We start from the raw sequence: 17,091 nt of genomic DNA, 5'->3' as shown, positions 1-17,091 counted from the left end.
TTTTAGGGAGTAATAAGCTAAAGAGATCATGAATATAAATCTTTAGTTAACCAAGATTCGTACAGTATATTGTAGTTCACATTAGTTAAGAATTACATAATAATTATAATAACATCAGAGATCAAATTCAGAATATGGTGCTTTACTTAATTTCTCTCTATACAACCGGTTGTCTGGAAGAAATCGCTATTTAGCGATAAGGCCGCCGTTTGTTACAACGTATCCTAGATTAAGTCTCAATTTGTAATTTTTAAGAGCAATAAAGAGAATAAATAAATAAATAAATCCTGCCCCAATCATCATCGATATCTAATGAAAAAACGTTCAACGACTGTGTTCCTTATCAACATTTGTCCAAAATCCGAACACCTGTCTCCGCGCATGCGCGGACATCTGGCTACATCTGCAATTGTGTTTTTATAAACGTGACAAACGATTTATCGTCCGATTGAATTTACAATCACGATAAACGATTACCGCTCGTATAGTTATATAATGGTATACAGTAGGTATATCTTGATAAGATCTTGAAATTAAAATCTCAATAAAGAGCTGATCAATGGTCAATGGAATAGATATTGTGTTATAAAATATGTATTGTTATTAAATATTATAAGATGAATAAATTATGGTGGTAAAAGATTGGTAGAGCATCACTTAGTTTAATTTAATTCATAATCTGTGATGGGTTAAATACCCCTAGTTAGTTCATAACTTCATAATAATATTATGGTGCATGGTTGTGCATGGTTTAATTTCTAAGAATTATTCATGTGCGGAAAATTAAAATCTCTTATAATTATCCTTACAATCCTTATTGTTTTTTTTTTGTATTTTAAATGCATAATTTTACATTATAAAATAAAACAATGAATGTACTATAGGACAGCAATAATTGAAGTTAATGATTTTGTCAAATCTACTACTGAATTTGTAAAGAAAAACTAATAAGGAACTGAAATAATACATATATATGTATTTATATCTGATGTACGTATTTAAAAACAAATTATGTACTTTTAATTACATTTCCATGAATTGTCATAACTGTTATAATAATTAAAGAAAGTATTATTTTCTATTGAATAAGTTTTGCATTACTCACATTACATCCTTTCTGAAGGTAAGATTGATTTATTTTTTCATCACAAAGATGAAAGAAAATTTCTTCATTATAAAAAAGAGTTACAAATTAGTATGTATCTTATTTATTTAAAGTGGAAAATTAATTATACAAACATTATTCAGGCTTTACTCTTACATTTTTTTTTTAAGATGACATTCAATGCATTATTTTTATAAATTTTTAATTCGTCGAAATATTACATCGCTAAAACACCGAAAATTAACATTTCTGTGGCCGTTGAAGTCTTTTGTTAACTGATGTTTGGCGACATGCGTAACGCGTGCTACGAAACGTAGGTAAGTTAAGTGGACTAATAGTCTTTAAATATACCTAGGATAAAAAAGTAATCTCTCTCTTCTTATTCTCATAATTTATCAAGGCAGTAATAGTACCGTGTATCCCTTTCCACCCGAGCTGAATCAATCGTGCATCTGACTTTGAAAAAATCCTGAGCACACACCAACAGGTTTTCCGCGACGCAACCGACGTCGATCGAACGTGCATGTTATGTACTTCAACGTAAAAAAGATTACCATGACCTCGTGACCGGCCAGTTGACCACAGCTTCGTTCAAAGATGGCTGCGTTTTTCGGTGGGAAGCGCGCCTCGCGTAAGTATTTTTTACTATTTGTTTTTGTACGGTAAATAGGCATTATTTTTGGCTTTTTCCATAGACAAAGATCCTATCTAATAAAATAAAATGGCTGTACGATAAAAGCATGCAGTAGTAAGCAATGGCTAGGGCCGAAACTTAAATATGCACATTCGTGTGCCTTCGGTTGTTGGCCGGAGGTATAGATTGAAAGTGTGTGGTTCCGTTATTTGGTTTGTTTCCTCCAATTTAAGTTGTTTTATGTTTTTTTTCTACTTTAATTTTTGTTTTTAGGCATCTCCTTGAACGAAGACCAGATTTCGAATGTTTTGGAGACTTTAGGCGATGGAAATGACTCAGAAATAGAAGAAATTACTGATTTGGATTGCGAAGGTCCCCAATTCGATCCCTCTTTCTTCGAAAGGATGTATGATGGCTGTGACGAAGATGATGATGAGGCTGACAAAGAGGGGATCCCTGACTCAACTATTGAAATGGAACCCAGGAGCAATTCAAGGCCCGTCTTTAGCGTCAGGCCATCTGCAAAGGTAACTAGGACTTCCACAAATAAAAAAAGACCCACGTCTGCTAGTCTTCGTGAAGAATCTCGACCGGGACCTTCTTCTCCATCGGGCCCACCTTCTGTCGCTAGATCCAGGTCTTCCGGACCCAAATCAACACGATCCACCAATGCTGTAGCTGCACAACCTGGACCTAGTTCCTCAAGCTCATCCAGGCGCAAGTCATCTTCCAGATTGGTATATATACAACTAAGGCAATCTAGAAATGTGGCTGTAGCAGATGTTTCAGCTCAAGAAAGTAGTCCAGCTAGACTAGCTAGATCCGAGCCTCAGTCTTCTCGCCCTGACACTTGGAAAGCGGTGTCTTTCCAAGACAAGCCACATGATTATGAGGACACTCCTGTTAGGCCAGTTCGAGATCCCATGGATTACTACATGGAATACTTTGACGATAAGTTCTTTGAGCATGTCAGTGTATGCACCAATAACTATATCCTTCGAAAGACTGGAAGAGAGCTGAAAACGACTGAGATAATGAAATTGATCGGGGTTCATGTAATCATGGGCTGTATTCCATATCTACGACTTTCAATGGACTGGCGATCAGGTTTCTCTCAAAGTTCTGATACATTTCTGCGATCTCGCCTTGGTAAATTCTTGGCGGGCGTACAAAATTGACTGTCAAGCCAACAATCTGCTTCGAAAAAATACCATGGACCTGCTGGATTTCCGTCTGGAAATAGGAGATGTTCTGATAAGGACACCTGACAAGAGACGTCGCGAATCTGGTGATGATGATATCCTAGAGGTTGTCGCACCTAAAAAGCACCGCAAGGCTATGAAACCAGCAACCACATTGCGCTATGATGGTTACGACCATCTACCAATGTCAGATGACTTGAAATCGCCAAGATTCTGTTAAAATGAGACTTGCAAACATACATTTTTACATTGCATCAAATGCAACACATATCTTTCCATCGCACGCAACCAAAACTGCTTCAAAGATTATCATACTAAGCAGACCTAAGTATTTTGATAGTGATTTTCCTAAAATGTTCCTAATTAGACATAAGTTGATGAAAACTGTAGAAACTGATTAGGCTGATTAAAAAAATTAAGACTTATATTACTAAATAAATGTTGGTTCTTGATAATTGATGTTGATTTCTGCTAATAAATGTTGATTCTATGATAAAACTGTTTTATAATTCCTTCAAGTTTTCGAACATGCACGATCATGCATATAGCAACTTATTCCTGAAATGCACGATCGTGCATGTCATTTTCCGGGAAACTGTGCTTTTCCGATTTTTTTCCTTATTTTTTCTAGAGCTTATTAGGTATCATAAATTGGCTCCATGTGTTTTTTTTACGAAATTCGAAACTTTTTTCGGCCGGGTGGAAAGGGGTATGAAACATTGAAATGAAAATTTGTATTAAATATTATCTAGTCATTTATTATCTAGTCAAATAAACTTGAAACTGAAAAAAGGATATTTATATAATTTATCATGAACAGAATTCCAGAGTCTAGAAAAAGTTTGATCATTAACAGATATGCCACCAACGATCCTCGGTAGCCGCCGTCAAAGCCGCCGTCCTTACATTGCACTCACCCAACTCATAAATAATATAATAATGTTTTGCGCTGAACGCACACATCCACAATTTGACATCTAAATTATTGCGACAAGACAGTTCCAGCCAACCCCTAGAGCCAACAAATCGCCCCCCGATATGGGCAGATGAACAAGCGTAACAATGGAAACGGCAAATAATGCATCAGATAAAAGAATTTTCAAAACAAACTCAAAATACTAAACCGTTTGACACGAGCATCCGTTCGGCCGCAAAAAAGGTGGGCGAATCGAATCCCAAATTGGACTCTATAATAATATTTTGAGGGGTGATTTCGTGGTGGCGCCGGGTCGCTTTGATCCCGCGTAGATCTCAATAGCGGTGATTAAAGGCGCCTGTGATTTTCGTTGAATGCATTTTTTTCTTCCCGCTGCCTTCATCGACCATACAAAATAAACGGCACACTACTGTAAAAGAATATACAATTATTGGGCTTTGAATGGTTACAGCGGGGGTGAAGTGCTCATAAATTGTTATTTTATTTCGTTCGGACGTTGTGTTGGAAATTCTTTAAAAATCATAGCATTTTTGGACATTGGGTTTATTGAAAGGTGTCAAGGGAGGTGTTCCGTTGTGTCGTGTTGTTACCAACCATCCATTTAGTAATTACACGCATCATCCTTCCTCTATTGAAGATTAGGGTCATATTGGGCATGAAATCTATGACGCGATTCATTAGTAGGTTTTCTATTTGACTTTAATTTTTTATATACTTTGTCATAAATCTAATAAGCATTTTTTAACATAATTTTCAATTAAAATTTTCTTATTTTTTTATGAAAATCATTTAATATTCCTATTGAATAGTACCTAATATTTCAAATATTATTCGTAGGAATGACTTCAATTTCGGTAAGAATATAAAATAACAAACATGAAGATCTGTACCGACATATAAACGCTGCAGACATGACGATTGCCACCCTGTGCGATGTATCAAGGCAGCATACATCAAACTTCAAAGCTATTGTTTCTAGCATTGAAACTAAGTCCAAGTAAGATGTTCATTGAGCAGAGGTGTTAATAGAAGTGCTGACGCTCATTATGTTCTCAACGATCGTAAATTTGTCCCTTCAAGGCCATCGACAACAAAGGATCCAAGTGTCGTTCTAAAGTCGATTTTATAAGAGGCTGTCTCGAACCGCGTGTGGGCTTTAGACGTTATCAAAATGTGGATATGCCCCATGAGGGTGATGGTATTTTTTATGATAGAGATTTATGGTAAAAATATTGATAGAGGTGCTTGTGCTATTGATATATAGGAGAAGATGTTGCTTTTTTATCCTGTTTAATCCCAAAGTATTAACCATGTATATTGTTACCTCTTATACGGAAAGTGTGAGTTATGCATTTACAGGTTTATGTATAAGATTTTAATTATTAATCTCTAGTCTGTATTCTCTAAGTACGTGAATACAATGAAAGACAATCTTACAATATATAACATTTATTTATTTATTTAGATTGATTTATTTACATTATCAATGCTTTTTGAATAATTTAATAATATAAAAATATTTTTTATAAATATTGTCTAGTAATATCCATATTATTCCAGCCCGATCATTCTCAATAGGTCACCACTGTATGAATGGGTGGTACGTCGGGGGCTCTTTACAACACGCGTTTTGTCCGGAATGCTGTTACAAAAAAGCCTCACAGATACACACAAAGATAAACGGTATACTAGCTATCTAAAAAGGTAAACTAATCAAATTTGAACCCTATCGTTTTAGCAATAAAGATCACACAGATTTCTTTCAAGTGCATAAAAATTTGTGTTCGTGGTATAACAAATAAAATTATTCAAACTCGGTCAGGAGCCCGGTGGAGTTTGTTTTAGAAGCTTTATTAATTATGTCCGATTAATTCAGAAACGGTTCGTCTAACGCAATTTTAATTTTTTTGGTGGTAAGTTAATTAGTGTGAAATTAGTGGCGAATATATGGTTATTATATTAAGAGAACAAATATTAATTCGCCTTAATGAAGAAATCTAGATATATAAAAATGATTAATATCGTATCATAATAAAAATGGTTTGTATTTTCTGCGTTTTGTTTATGTGAAAACCTAGACTAAAATTTCATATATTATTATAAGTAACAATAATTAAACACGGATAAATTATTAGATAGTGTATTTATTTGTTTTTTTTTCTATCTGAAAGTTCGGCAGATAGAGCCTAGCATAGGCTACATTTTACCGCCATGAAACATCTCTGCTCTGCCGGAAAACTAGAATTATTTATAATCTATATTATATTTATAATATAGTAAAGAGTATAAAGTAAAGTAGTCTTGTTAGTACAATCATTGGAAAATTAATGATGTAATTTCATATACATATAAGCTATTATTAGTCAATAGGTAAAATTTACGTTATATTTTATGTTGTCACCATTCATAATATGAAGGATGATTTCACAGGAAAAAATTAAGTTACAGAAAGTGATTTTTTTTATTATTTCATTTTGAGGCAAGGATATTTCAGGCAATAAGATATACTGCTAATAGGTACTAAAGTTAAGTATCAAAGTGAGCAATTTCGGTTGAAAAAATTATAAACAACGTTGCACGTACTTGATCAATGAAAATAATAATTATTGTCAATGAGTTTCTTAAAAACTACAAGTAATATTCTAACACTAGAAAATATGGAGCTTGTATACTTACTTACTTTAGTTTTTAATATGTAACAAATAACAATATCAATATGAGGATTATAATAAGGTAATATTTTGCCAATCCTGACATAACATTTTCTATTCCCCAAACAATATTTATATAGCTGTATATCAAGTAAAACTTCGATCCAGGAAGACGATAGCTGTCATAAAAATAAGTGTGATTTATATTATTACACCTTTTGTGGTCCCTCATTCACACGTTTACGAAATTAATATCTACAATTAGGGATCTTTATTAAATTTACAAAAACCCCGAAACATTTTTTAATTATGTAAATACTTACCTACATTCGTTAAGGACTGTTTTAATAAATGTATGGATTATAATATAGTCAACAATTATATTCATTTTCCATCCATTATACACAGACAACATTAAACTATATGTAATATTTTTTGAAATATTATACGGAACACGGATTGACCGACACACGCTTGCCACATTTGATATAATATTTCTTGCATTGTGAAACGTTCGCCCGGCCGGCGCCGGCGCATCCGATTATGTTATTGTTAAAGGACCAAATTCTTTTATTTGACCTACACGATATCGTGAGGAATTTCGTGTTTCGCGGTGCGACGAATGTGAACGTTTATTTGTTCATGTGTTACAGATCTAGGGACTTGATAACTGTGAGATCACTGACCAATTATCCGCTCCGAACGTAGAATGAGGGTTCCAGTATTTTTATGGCTTGTGAATGATTTTGCGTTAGATTGAGAATGTACGATTTATAGAGGGTGTAAGTAGGTATTTATAAGCAAAGTTTCGTAGTAAATAAATCGCAGAGGTATGTCAAAATTCTGCTTCAATCGTTCTAACTTCAGCATTGATTGCGTAGGTCTTCGGGTTTTGTTTTATGAAACAATTTCCTTCGTTTGTTAAGTTTTAAAATAACATTTATTATTTGTAGAGCTAGTACCTAAAATAATAATATTCATATAGCAGGTACAAAAAATATCGTAGCTAAATGTCAAATTCTGAAAATAATAATTAATACACATATTCGAACTCAATCTTAGGCAATTTAAAATAAATAAATATTACAGTTTATTATTGAAATATCTAACCAAAACTAAATCAAACCCGCTAATTTTACACTTCATTTGCTCAAGCTCACCGCACTTACAAGAAATTCGATATTTACTGCAAATATAGATCATTAAATTGTCGGTGTTTATCTTCAATAACAAAGAGCACAGCATATTAAAATATCAGTTTACCTTCCGGTTTCTTTCATTTGTTATTTTATATCATTTAAAATAAGGTATCCATTGCTTATGAAACAATTACAATTAGTGTATATTTATTATTATAATGAACTATGTATTACAATTAAACTGATAAACAATTATATGTTTCAATATAAAATTAAATAAAATGATACATTAAAACGAAATAAGATCGTCACACACTAATTGCGAAAACGCTAATCATACCTACGTACAATCCTTTCCCAAACAAAAGGAGACGATGTAATGGAATTTTTATATACAATGAGCAAATCTTACGTCATCAGTATATTGTTTAATTCATAATACCAATATTATCCAATGACAAAAAGGTCTTCATAATTGGACCACCGTGTCAAACGTGTGAAATGGGTTCAAACAAAAGAAACGTAACGTAGGAATAGCACACAGCAGCCTAACAAAACATCTCGCCTATAAATAAATATAAAGGAGAAAACAAAAACGCTGTCATAAAATACACATTCACACGACCACAGATAATCTACAAATTAGCGCGGACAAAGCAAACTAAGGACTATGGGAAATTTTAAACAGCATAACAATTTCCGATAATCTCGATGATCCACACTTAAGGATAGATAAAAATATTTCCTTTCGAAGCTTAGTGAAACAATATGTTTGTTTAAAAATAACGTCCCTAATCCTCTACCTAAAAAGTGCTATTTTGACTTCTGTATTATAATGAGCCTTTGCTTATCTTTAAACAAGAGGTTTTAAAAAAATATATCTTAACAAGGTTGTTGAAGATAACAGGGTATCGAGTTGAAAAGAGATCTCAATTAGGGTTGCTAATATATTACCACCGATGACATTGTTTTTTGTGTGGCTTTGAGTTTTAATGTTAGGTCGTTAATTTTTCATTGTTTAGGATTTATTGGTGTTAAATTTGTAACGCTTATATTATATATTATGCTTTTTTGAGAATGTTAATAATGTAGTTAATAATTATCGTTCAAATATTTATATAATTTTACTAAACATATTATAGGTATTAATTTTAAATTATAAAAAACATATTCAAAAATTATTAAAAAATTTCACTAAAAATTCAGTTTCTAATATTACATCCTATACGAGTTCGGCGATTTTTACCGACCATTATTTGGTCAGCGCAGCGTACGGACTACGGCTTAAAATTCTATATAAAGGGTCTGCATGTCTGCAATGGGAACAAAATAATCTCAAGATGATAATTAAGATGATCATGGCTAGCTTTTATTCAGGATGCGTCAGCGGAGAAACCTTAATCGCTAAATAATAAAGGTGTAACTGATCGCTTTGATATACTTAGGGAATCTTACTCGAGCATTAATATTGCGCAACTATTAATACTAGTCATTCATCAAACAACAGCAATAATATGGTGTATTTGGACTTTTATATGAATAACAATGATTATTCGTTTTTGGTAGATTTTTAATAAATTAATTAATTTACTATATTTATACAACAAACGACACAAATAATTATTGTATAAATTACAACATCTATAGATAAGACTATAGATTCATTATTAATAAAATATAAACGTAGAAAAAACTAGTTTTAAACAATTAGCAGCGGTATGTTTAAATAGTAAAAGTATAGGCAAAAAGTAATTTAACAAGTAAAAGTCGTATAACAGGTGAGCACGATGATTCACACGACCACCACAATGATATGATTCATCATTATTGAGATGCGAGGTCTATTTAAATTGTAATTGCCATTGAAAACACGATTTGTATCAAACGCTTTGCGTATTGCGAAAAAATTAACTTGTTTATAATATGTGTCACCATTTGAGGGTCATAGGGTAATGAAATTATAGTAACTTCTAGACATAATTTCTAAATTTCTACATAACCGTTCTATTTCTACATAATCGTTCGTGCCAGAATCTCTAGTTACTTCTTAGTAGTAACATTTTGCTGATGTCTTTGAAGTACATCTTCAATTTAAGATCTCCAGAAGTATGCTCAATAGAGAAGACTGACCAGTGAGCATTGCTTTACCAAAATTGTGCGACATATCTTATTGTAAGATTTAAGGAAGAAACGCATAAATATTAGGCAAATATGGCCTCTTCCTGCAAAATAAGAAAACTACAAGCATGCCTTATGTATTTGTTTACACGTCGTTAATTAAACATCAACAGCTCCGGACATTACGTCGAAGGGAAAAGTTTTAACTGAGAGGACATGACCATACCGTAATAAAACTATAAAGAGGAATATATATTATATTCAAATTAACACCGGACGTTATAAATAAATGATTGATTTATTATTAGTAACACAACTTTTTGATATTTTTCGTATTTATAATGTGTTGGATTTGAATTTCATATCAATTTATTACCATTTTTAAAAAAGCTTCATGCTTTATAAATATATAGAATCATACATATTACTCAAATTGTATCTTAAAACTAGGTAGATTTTAATATCTTAAATAAATTGTAAAGTAATGTGTATATGCACCTTTAAACCGGAAATACAAGATAATTAAAAGTGATTTGCAGTTTTCTATTGCTCTTTAACAGTCCATCTTATGATTTTTTAATTACTAACATATTGAATTTAATATTTATCCGTATTAAATATTCAAATATTTGTATATAAGAATGTAACAACGACTTTACATCATAGATTTTGCTAATAATGCAAGTAAATAGAGATTTAGACTATGTCAATAAAATGTGCTAAATATAAATAAACTTACATACTTAGATATATTATTAGATGGTCGAAAATTAATATATATTTATAGAATTAAAATTTATTAAATTATTTATCATTACCATTTCTGCTTACTTTCTACTAGCAAATGACTTACATGTCAGGTTGCCATTAATGAGCATACTATCAGTTACGTATGAACCTTTTCAACCAAAAATAACTAATTATGGATTAAGGAAACTAATTTTTTAGCTTAGCTGAATCGATAATAAGATAATTTCGTATTCAGATATTGCCCTTTAATTTCAAGTCTTATTGATCTTACCAGTAAGGCTAATGTTCCAAACTCCGGCCCATTATTATATTCTCTTTCTATAATCTGCTTTCCTCTTCCAGTCGGTACAATAAACGCCCCAGTAAATATCTCAAAAGAAACATTTTATCCAGTTCTCTATTCAGTGTCAGTACTAGGAATAAAAGTATTTGTACTTTATTAATTTAATTATAGCATGAGCAACTGATTAATATCGTAAAAAAGTTGGACGTGGCATCGGAAGGCGAAGGAGCGCCGGAGACGTGACGAGCGTCGACAATAAACTAATGACGTGAAAGATTCTCAATGATGTAACAGACAAAGACTTTTTATTATTATCGAAGTATTAATTATTATCCTTTTCATTATCGCGGTTTCCGCTAGAGCGATCAACTGGGATATTGATACATTATGTTTGGCTGGATCTTTCTATGCATGTAAATGATTCGAATGTAATGTGCTTAGTAATAAAACTACTTCTTTCTTCAGCTTTTTGATTTAATAAGTTATATGCCTTATGTTTTGTGGGTAGTCTATGTTACATATACCTTGACATTCCCATGTGAAAGTTCCTATGTTAAAAGTTTAAAAGTTCCTCTACTGTTGGATATGCAAGTCGTGCAACGAAAACGTATTATACTGTTATTTTCAAATTAGTTTCCGTTTGCAAAATAATGTTTGGTGCCGCTAAAATCATAATACATACAATAAATATCACCAATATGAGTACTGTCCTCAATAATTTAGCCATCTACGTATATGATCATGGAAGTAATTAATTGTCTGTTGATAGGTTCGCGTACGGGACTTACACGCAAATTTTAGATGTCCACAAAGGTAAAGTAAGAAAGTAAATATGATTATAATAAATAATAATAGAATATCATAATATAATGTTGTGTACAGATCGATGTAAGAAGCCATTAGGCCGCCTACTTTTCTGATCTGTGACCTACGAATGACTAGTCTATTTATTTACAATTAGTTCATTACAATGTTTTCATTCATTTATTATGAGACGTAAGAAAATAGGGAATCTTGAAGTACTAAACTCTAGAACAATAACTTTCCTATAAAATAATATTCCATGACTCAAACGCAAGGCATAAAAGCGTATCAAATTAAAGGGATATTCATTACGTGTAACATCATTCCCTTTTTTACCCTGAGAGGAGTGAATCATAGGACATTACATGTCATTTAGTGTCGTGAGAATGCTAGGCTGTATCGGGCCGGCGAATGCCTGTGTATCCGGATGACCTAAAAAACGTAATCTTTCGTAAATGTTTTCATTGCAGCGAAGATCAAGGCTTTTATACCATTGATTTTTTAAGCATCACTATCTCGGATGGGTTTTGGTTTAGTTTTATTTTTAAATAAAAAAATCTTATTATTTAATATATTAAAAAAAATAGAATATATAAGTTTGTTATCTAGAACCGTTATAAGTTAATAGAATAATAAATACTATCACATCTCTCTAATCACTATAAGTAAAATAAATAAATATATTTATATTAAGTACGCTTCGATGTATTTCCGTTAATAATGTGATAACATTTAGTTGTATTATAACACTAAACCATTTGCACAGGTCGAAAACATTTCGCAGAAATCAGTTAATTCTCATGTTATGGAGATTTCAAGTCTCAGGGAATAAAATATTTGATAATCTCGAATAAATATTAGAAATTCACAGTGATCGAAAATACTTGAAAAAAAGATGAAGAAGATCTAAAATAGAGCACTTAATGAATAACTATGCAAATATATTAAATCGGTCGCGATAAGGAATACCTATGTACGACATTTAAAATCTAACTAGCTTCACTTTTTGAATTCACTCTCATATGGCCCTGTTTATAAGTAACTAATATCATTCTAGTCATTCATAAATTATCAGTATTATTTATAATACCCATAAGTGAATATTCATTTATGTGTTTATAGAATCAAATTCAATGAACATTATTATTGTTATGTTATCAACCAAAAGTCTATAACCCCTGAAGAATGGCACGCGCCGCACTTCCTGTCATAGTTTTAGAGAGCGCTCTTAAGATTATACAGTCTTATGTCAATATAAATAGATAGGAACATACGACTCTTTAGTTTTGAGAAGAACCAAGGACTTGCCTCTTACAGCTGATGTATGTATGACCTTAGGAGACAATGATAATTGCGATTGGAGACTTGCTTCATTTTAATTTGTGATATTTTTGGCTGCAAATTTGTAGACACGAGTCATTTGATCATCATTAACAAGAGCTAGCGACCCGCCCCAGCTTCGTATACGGGCGCAGTGCTGTTAATAAATTCATACAAAATCGCCTTTTATACAAAGTTCAGAGCTTTTTATTGTGTAATCACACAAAGCCTAAACAAACATATTTTCTTTAGTTTCAGTTAGTTAAAATATTATATAAAATATTTGAATTTTTAGTGTAGAGAACTCTTGGCGAATACGCAAAGTACACCACTGGCATCATTCTTGTGCGTAGCAAGATGTAACTGACCCTTCCGGCATTATTTAATTACTCGAAGGAAAAACCTTAGCTAGTCAACTCGTAATTAATGTTAAAGTAAAATTAAATAAAGTGAGAGTTAGTTGCAATTATACGGTAAGTGCATGTTATGTTGGTGTCGTTATGGCGGCCGGCGACATGACGGTTACAATGTTTATGGCTCTCGTTTTTGTCATATGACGGAATATTTTCACTGTCAAGAGCATTTGAGCATGTTTTATTGCTGTTGAGAATATAGCTTGAACATTGGTTTATGCTATGCGGAAAGAAACAAGCATTGGCTTGTTTCTACCCGCGATCTGTCCGTAATTCTTCTCCATGTCTACAGCAAAATTACCATCGCTTGCCTTGTCTTCAATAATTCTGCAAATCTGAATTATATTTCCCTATATTTTAGTTAATTTACTTAATAGAGGTAGATCTATTAAGTATTTGCCCATGAATACCATGCATATTTATAAAAAGACGAAAAACCCAATTGACCTACAACATTACAATATCTGGTATTACATATCCAATTTATCATTGCCAATGAATAGATTATTTTTATCTCGAAAAACGTTAACATGTTTCAAGGATACCAATATTAAAAGTTTTTTTAATTTTTAAGACGTAGAGCCGCATGGTTGAATTATGACTGAAACATGTAGCCATACCGAACTAGCCTTTTTAGTAATAACTAGTTTCAGTCCGTGGGTACATTTTTGAGATGTATAAACAAAAAATAATTGTCCTTATTAATGTAGTCTACATTAACTACAATGACCAAGTTTCATTTAGACCCTATCATCTGTTTTTGCCTTATAAGAAACAAACATACGGCCTTTCATTCATCATGACGAGCTCATGTGTTAATCCTAGTGGTTGTGGAAGTAGGACTTAGAAATAACAAAAGTTTATATAAATGTAAACCTTTATTAAGATTATAATATTAGTATAGATCGATAGAATAGAAGATGTTACTCAAGTGCATTTAATATTTTATGTCTACTATATTTTTCAAATAGTCGTGTCAGTCCTCATTATTTATCTTAAGGGCTTGCAAAGTACACAGATAATGTCAAACAAGGACTGTTGTCCGTCGCTGTGTTCTTTCATATGTTTGTTTGTTCGGTCACGGCAGACGTGTGGTTTCGCAGGTCAAGTATGATTTCGATCACGACTCTATTTACCTTTTTAATGCGTAAGCGAAACGGGATTTTTCATGACGCTATTCGCGAACTATTTATTTAATATCCGTTGTAGCTCATTGATATTATCTGAAACGTTTATTGTTTCATTGAGAAAAGTTATCTGAGAAAATCTATAATGTTGTTTATACTGCACTATTAATTGCTTAAATTGCGCTTTGATCGCATTGCAAATATGCAACACAATAGTGTTCAATAAACTTTAGTTTATGATAAATATGTAACTTTTAAATAGATCACTTTTAAAATATAGCGAAGTAATGGTAATTAATAGTTGACTGTAACATGAGAAAATTTTATGAGAAAAATCAACAAAGTATCCCCAGTTCCGTCTATTACTAAATTTAATAAAAAAACGCGATAGCTCCATAAAGATAGTAAAGAGTACCAGATATAGAATTTTTCCATAAAGACCAGGGACAAATAAGAATGTATTACTTTAAATCAGTTCTCCATTAATTTTATCATGTAAGTTTTAATGGCCATTTGCTCCGACCAGGAAATAAATGGCGAACTTAACTGAGTGATTAAAAAGTCGATTGTCACGTGCGAACGCGCATTAACATAACCTCGTTTTTTCGTTCCAGATTCGTGACACATCGTGTGTGAGCCCGCGGTAAATAATAAATCTTTCTAATAAATAAAACAAGGGAACGTGAGCCAGATAAAGAGTTCATGCGCTCTGGTGCGCCCTAAACGCCATTGTGGCTCGCCGACAGATCGTTAAACGAATGTGAAAATATTTTGAGCTCTTTAAGAGATGAGGGGTTGCTCGTAAATTTTAGTTGCAGGACAAATATGTTCATAAAGGCTGTGGATTGAATTGTTTTAGATATGCACGTGAATTAAACTTAGTTGTGTCGTGTCATTTAAAGTTATTTTTGTAATTGATAAAAAATTACTAATAGATTAAATATATGGATAAAAGTCTAAAATTTCTATGATGATGCCTCATTAATATTTAAAATTGTTTATTTTACTTAATAAAATTTACGTAAGAAATGAAAAATAGCTCTTATAAAATTATACAAGCTAATAATTAAGCATTGATGAAACATGCAAACCAATTCACGAAATGATATTATAAACAATTTGTGTCTTACATCTGCAAATGGCCCATTTTTTCATTACTAGTTTTTATATAGGTTTAGTATTTGTGCATTTGCGTCACAGCCAACCGTTAGCGGATTTGATCCCATCTATTAGTACAAAAAGTGTTTCGGTCTATTATGACATAACTTGATTGCCTTCTTGTGCGTCAAATTTGACCGTCATGTGCTGCACCTTAATCTGCATCCAATCAAAAATAACAAATTGTTAATTTAATATAAATACTTACTCTTATTAATTAAATATGTACATACAGATATTTATTTATTTATATAACCATTTATTGTACCACACCATTCAACATTACAAATTACAGTATATACCGGCTGTAATCGCTAAGTGTGCACAGGCGACCATTCCCCAACTATTGCAGATATCAAAAAACTTTCAAAAAAACTAGATAGTTATATAATAAAGCTAATATTTAAAAATACTTTTCTCCTTGTTAAATGTGTGTTAAGTTTCATTCATTAACGATAAGAATCATCGTTTATTTAACTACGGCATTAATAAAATTATTTGTTCGAGAAAATCACATTGTTTTTCCTTTTACTTTCCCCAAACATCCGCACTTATGAACTATTAATAATATTATGTAGGTGTGTGGCGCTGAAACTAAACTGAAGAAATGAAGATATTAATTAGACCTTTGTATAAACGTACATGTTTATTATGTTTTCCTTTTACCGACCCGTTATTGAGAGCTACCTTGAACTTATTTGATAATTATTATACTCCTTCATAGAAATGTGGGAGTGTAATAAACCTACATAATATGTTACCATAGATTCTTGATGTTTATTAAGACATTTAATAATGATATTTTGTTACAAAAATGTTGATATTTGCTCTATAATTTTATCAAATCGAATTTCATAACAACACGGGAGGTCAGTTCTAATTCTAGTTTCTTTATACTATCTGTAACTAGGTAGGAGGTCAGACTGAATGCACTTATTATCCGTTCATCTAATTTACAAACCAAACTTAACACCCTTCCAACTCCCGGCGACAACTTGCTACCACTAACTCATTAAACAAACAAACGGCCGCGTTTGATCATTACATAAATAATTTCGACCTTATGGTCACGTCCTAACGATAATTATGAATGAACGACATTTCTCGACTTTTTCCTTTTGTTCGTTCGTTCAGAGGGACCGAGTCAACGCAAATATTCGTCGACGTGTGAATATGTTATGTAAAGATGTGAAATTGTTTCCAGGCCCGACTCATGGGAACGACTTTCTGGTTTGAAATTAACTTTTAAGTTGAATTAGTTTACTAACTAATAATAATTTGATGTATACTTGGGTATTTAAGCGGTTCACAGTTGGATTTCTTTCATTTCTGATAAAAGATCGGAATTTTGCCCCAAGGAATATTAAGCTCAAGCTTCAGCCTAGTTAATTTATTAATTAAAGATTATATTCGAACATTCAATGTGGGTTTTTGTATGTGATGAGTATTT

The 17,091-nt window shown here is 32.1% G+C and overlaps 1 protein-coding gene across 1 annotated transcript; it reads left to right on the top strand.

Annotated features, from left to right (window-relative positions):
• The first annotated feature begins 1,528 nt into the window (after positions 1-1,528).
• Positions 1,529-2,917, top strand: LOC149482725 (uncharacterized). The gene is made up of 2 exons (XM_089703550.1): positions 1,529-1,736; positions 2,013-2,917. Exons 1-2 carry the CDS (start codon positions 1,703-1,705, stop codon positions 2,915-2,917), a joined length of 939 nt encoding a protein of 312 aa, XP_089559676.1. The 5' UTR covers positions 1,529-1,702.
• Positions 2,918-17,091: the final 14,174 nt, after the last annotated feature.

Source organism: Colias philodice, chromosome 14, assembly GCF_061535455.1.
Source record: "Colias philodice isolate Cphi_HAF_F1 chromosome 14, ilColPhil1 Martin Lab GWU primary, whole genome shotgun sequence".
In the NCBI taxonomy this organism is placed as follows: Eukaryota; Metazoa; Arthropoda; class Insecta; order Lepidoptera; family Pieridae; genus Colias; species Colias philodice.
Note: the sequence above shows the minus strand (reverse complement) of the source record. Positions and strands in the feature narration are given on the sequence as shown.

Excerpts from the sequence above, each read along its gene's own strand:
- LOC149482725 (XM_089703550.1), top strand. The coding sequence starts at position 1,703 with ATGGCTGCGTTTTTCGGTGGGAAGCGCGCCTCGC. Across the intron at positions 1,737-2,012 it reads CGGTGGGAAGCGCGCCTCGC|GCATCTCCTTGAACGAAGAC; the intron begins GTAAGTATTTTT and ends TTTTGTTTTTAG.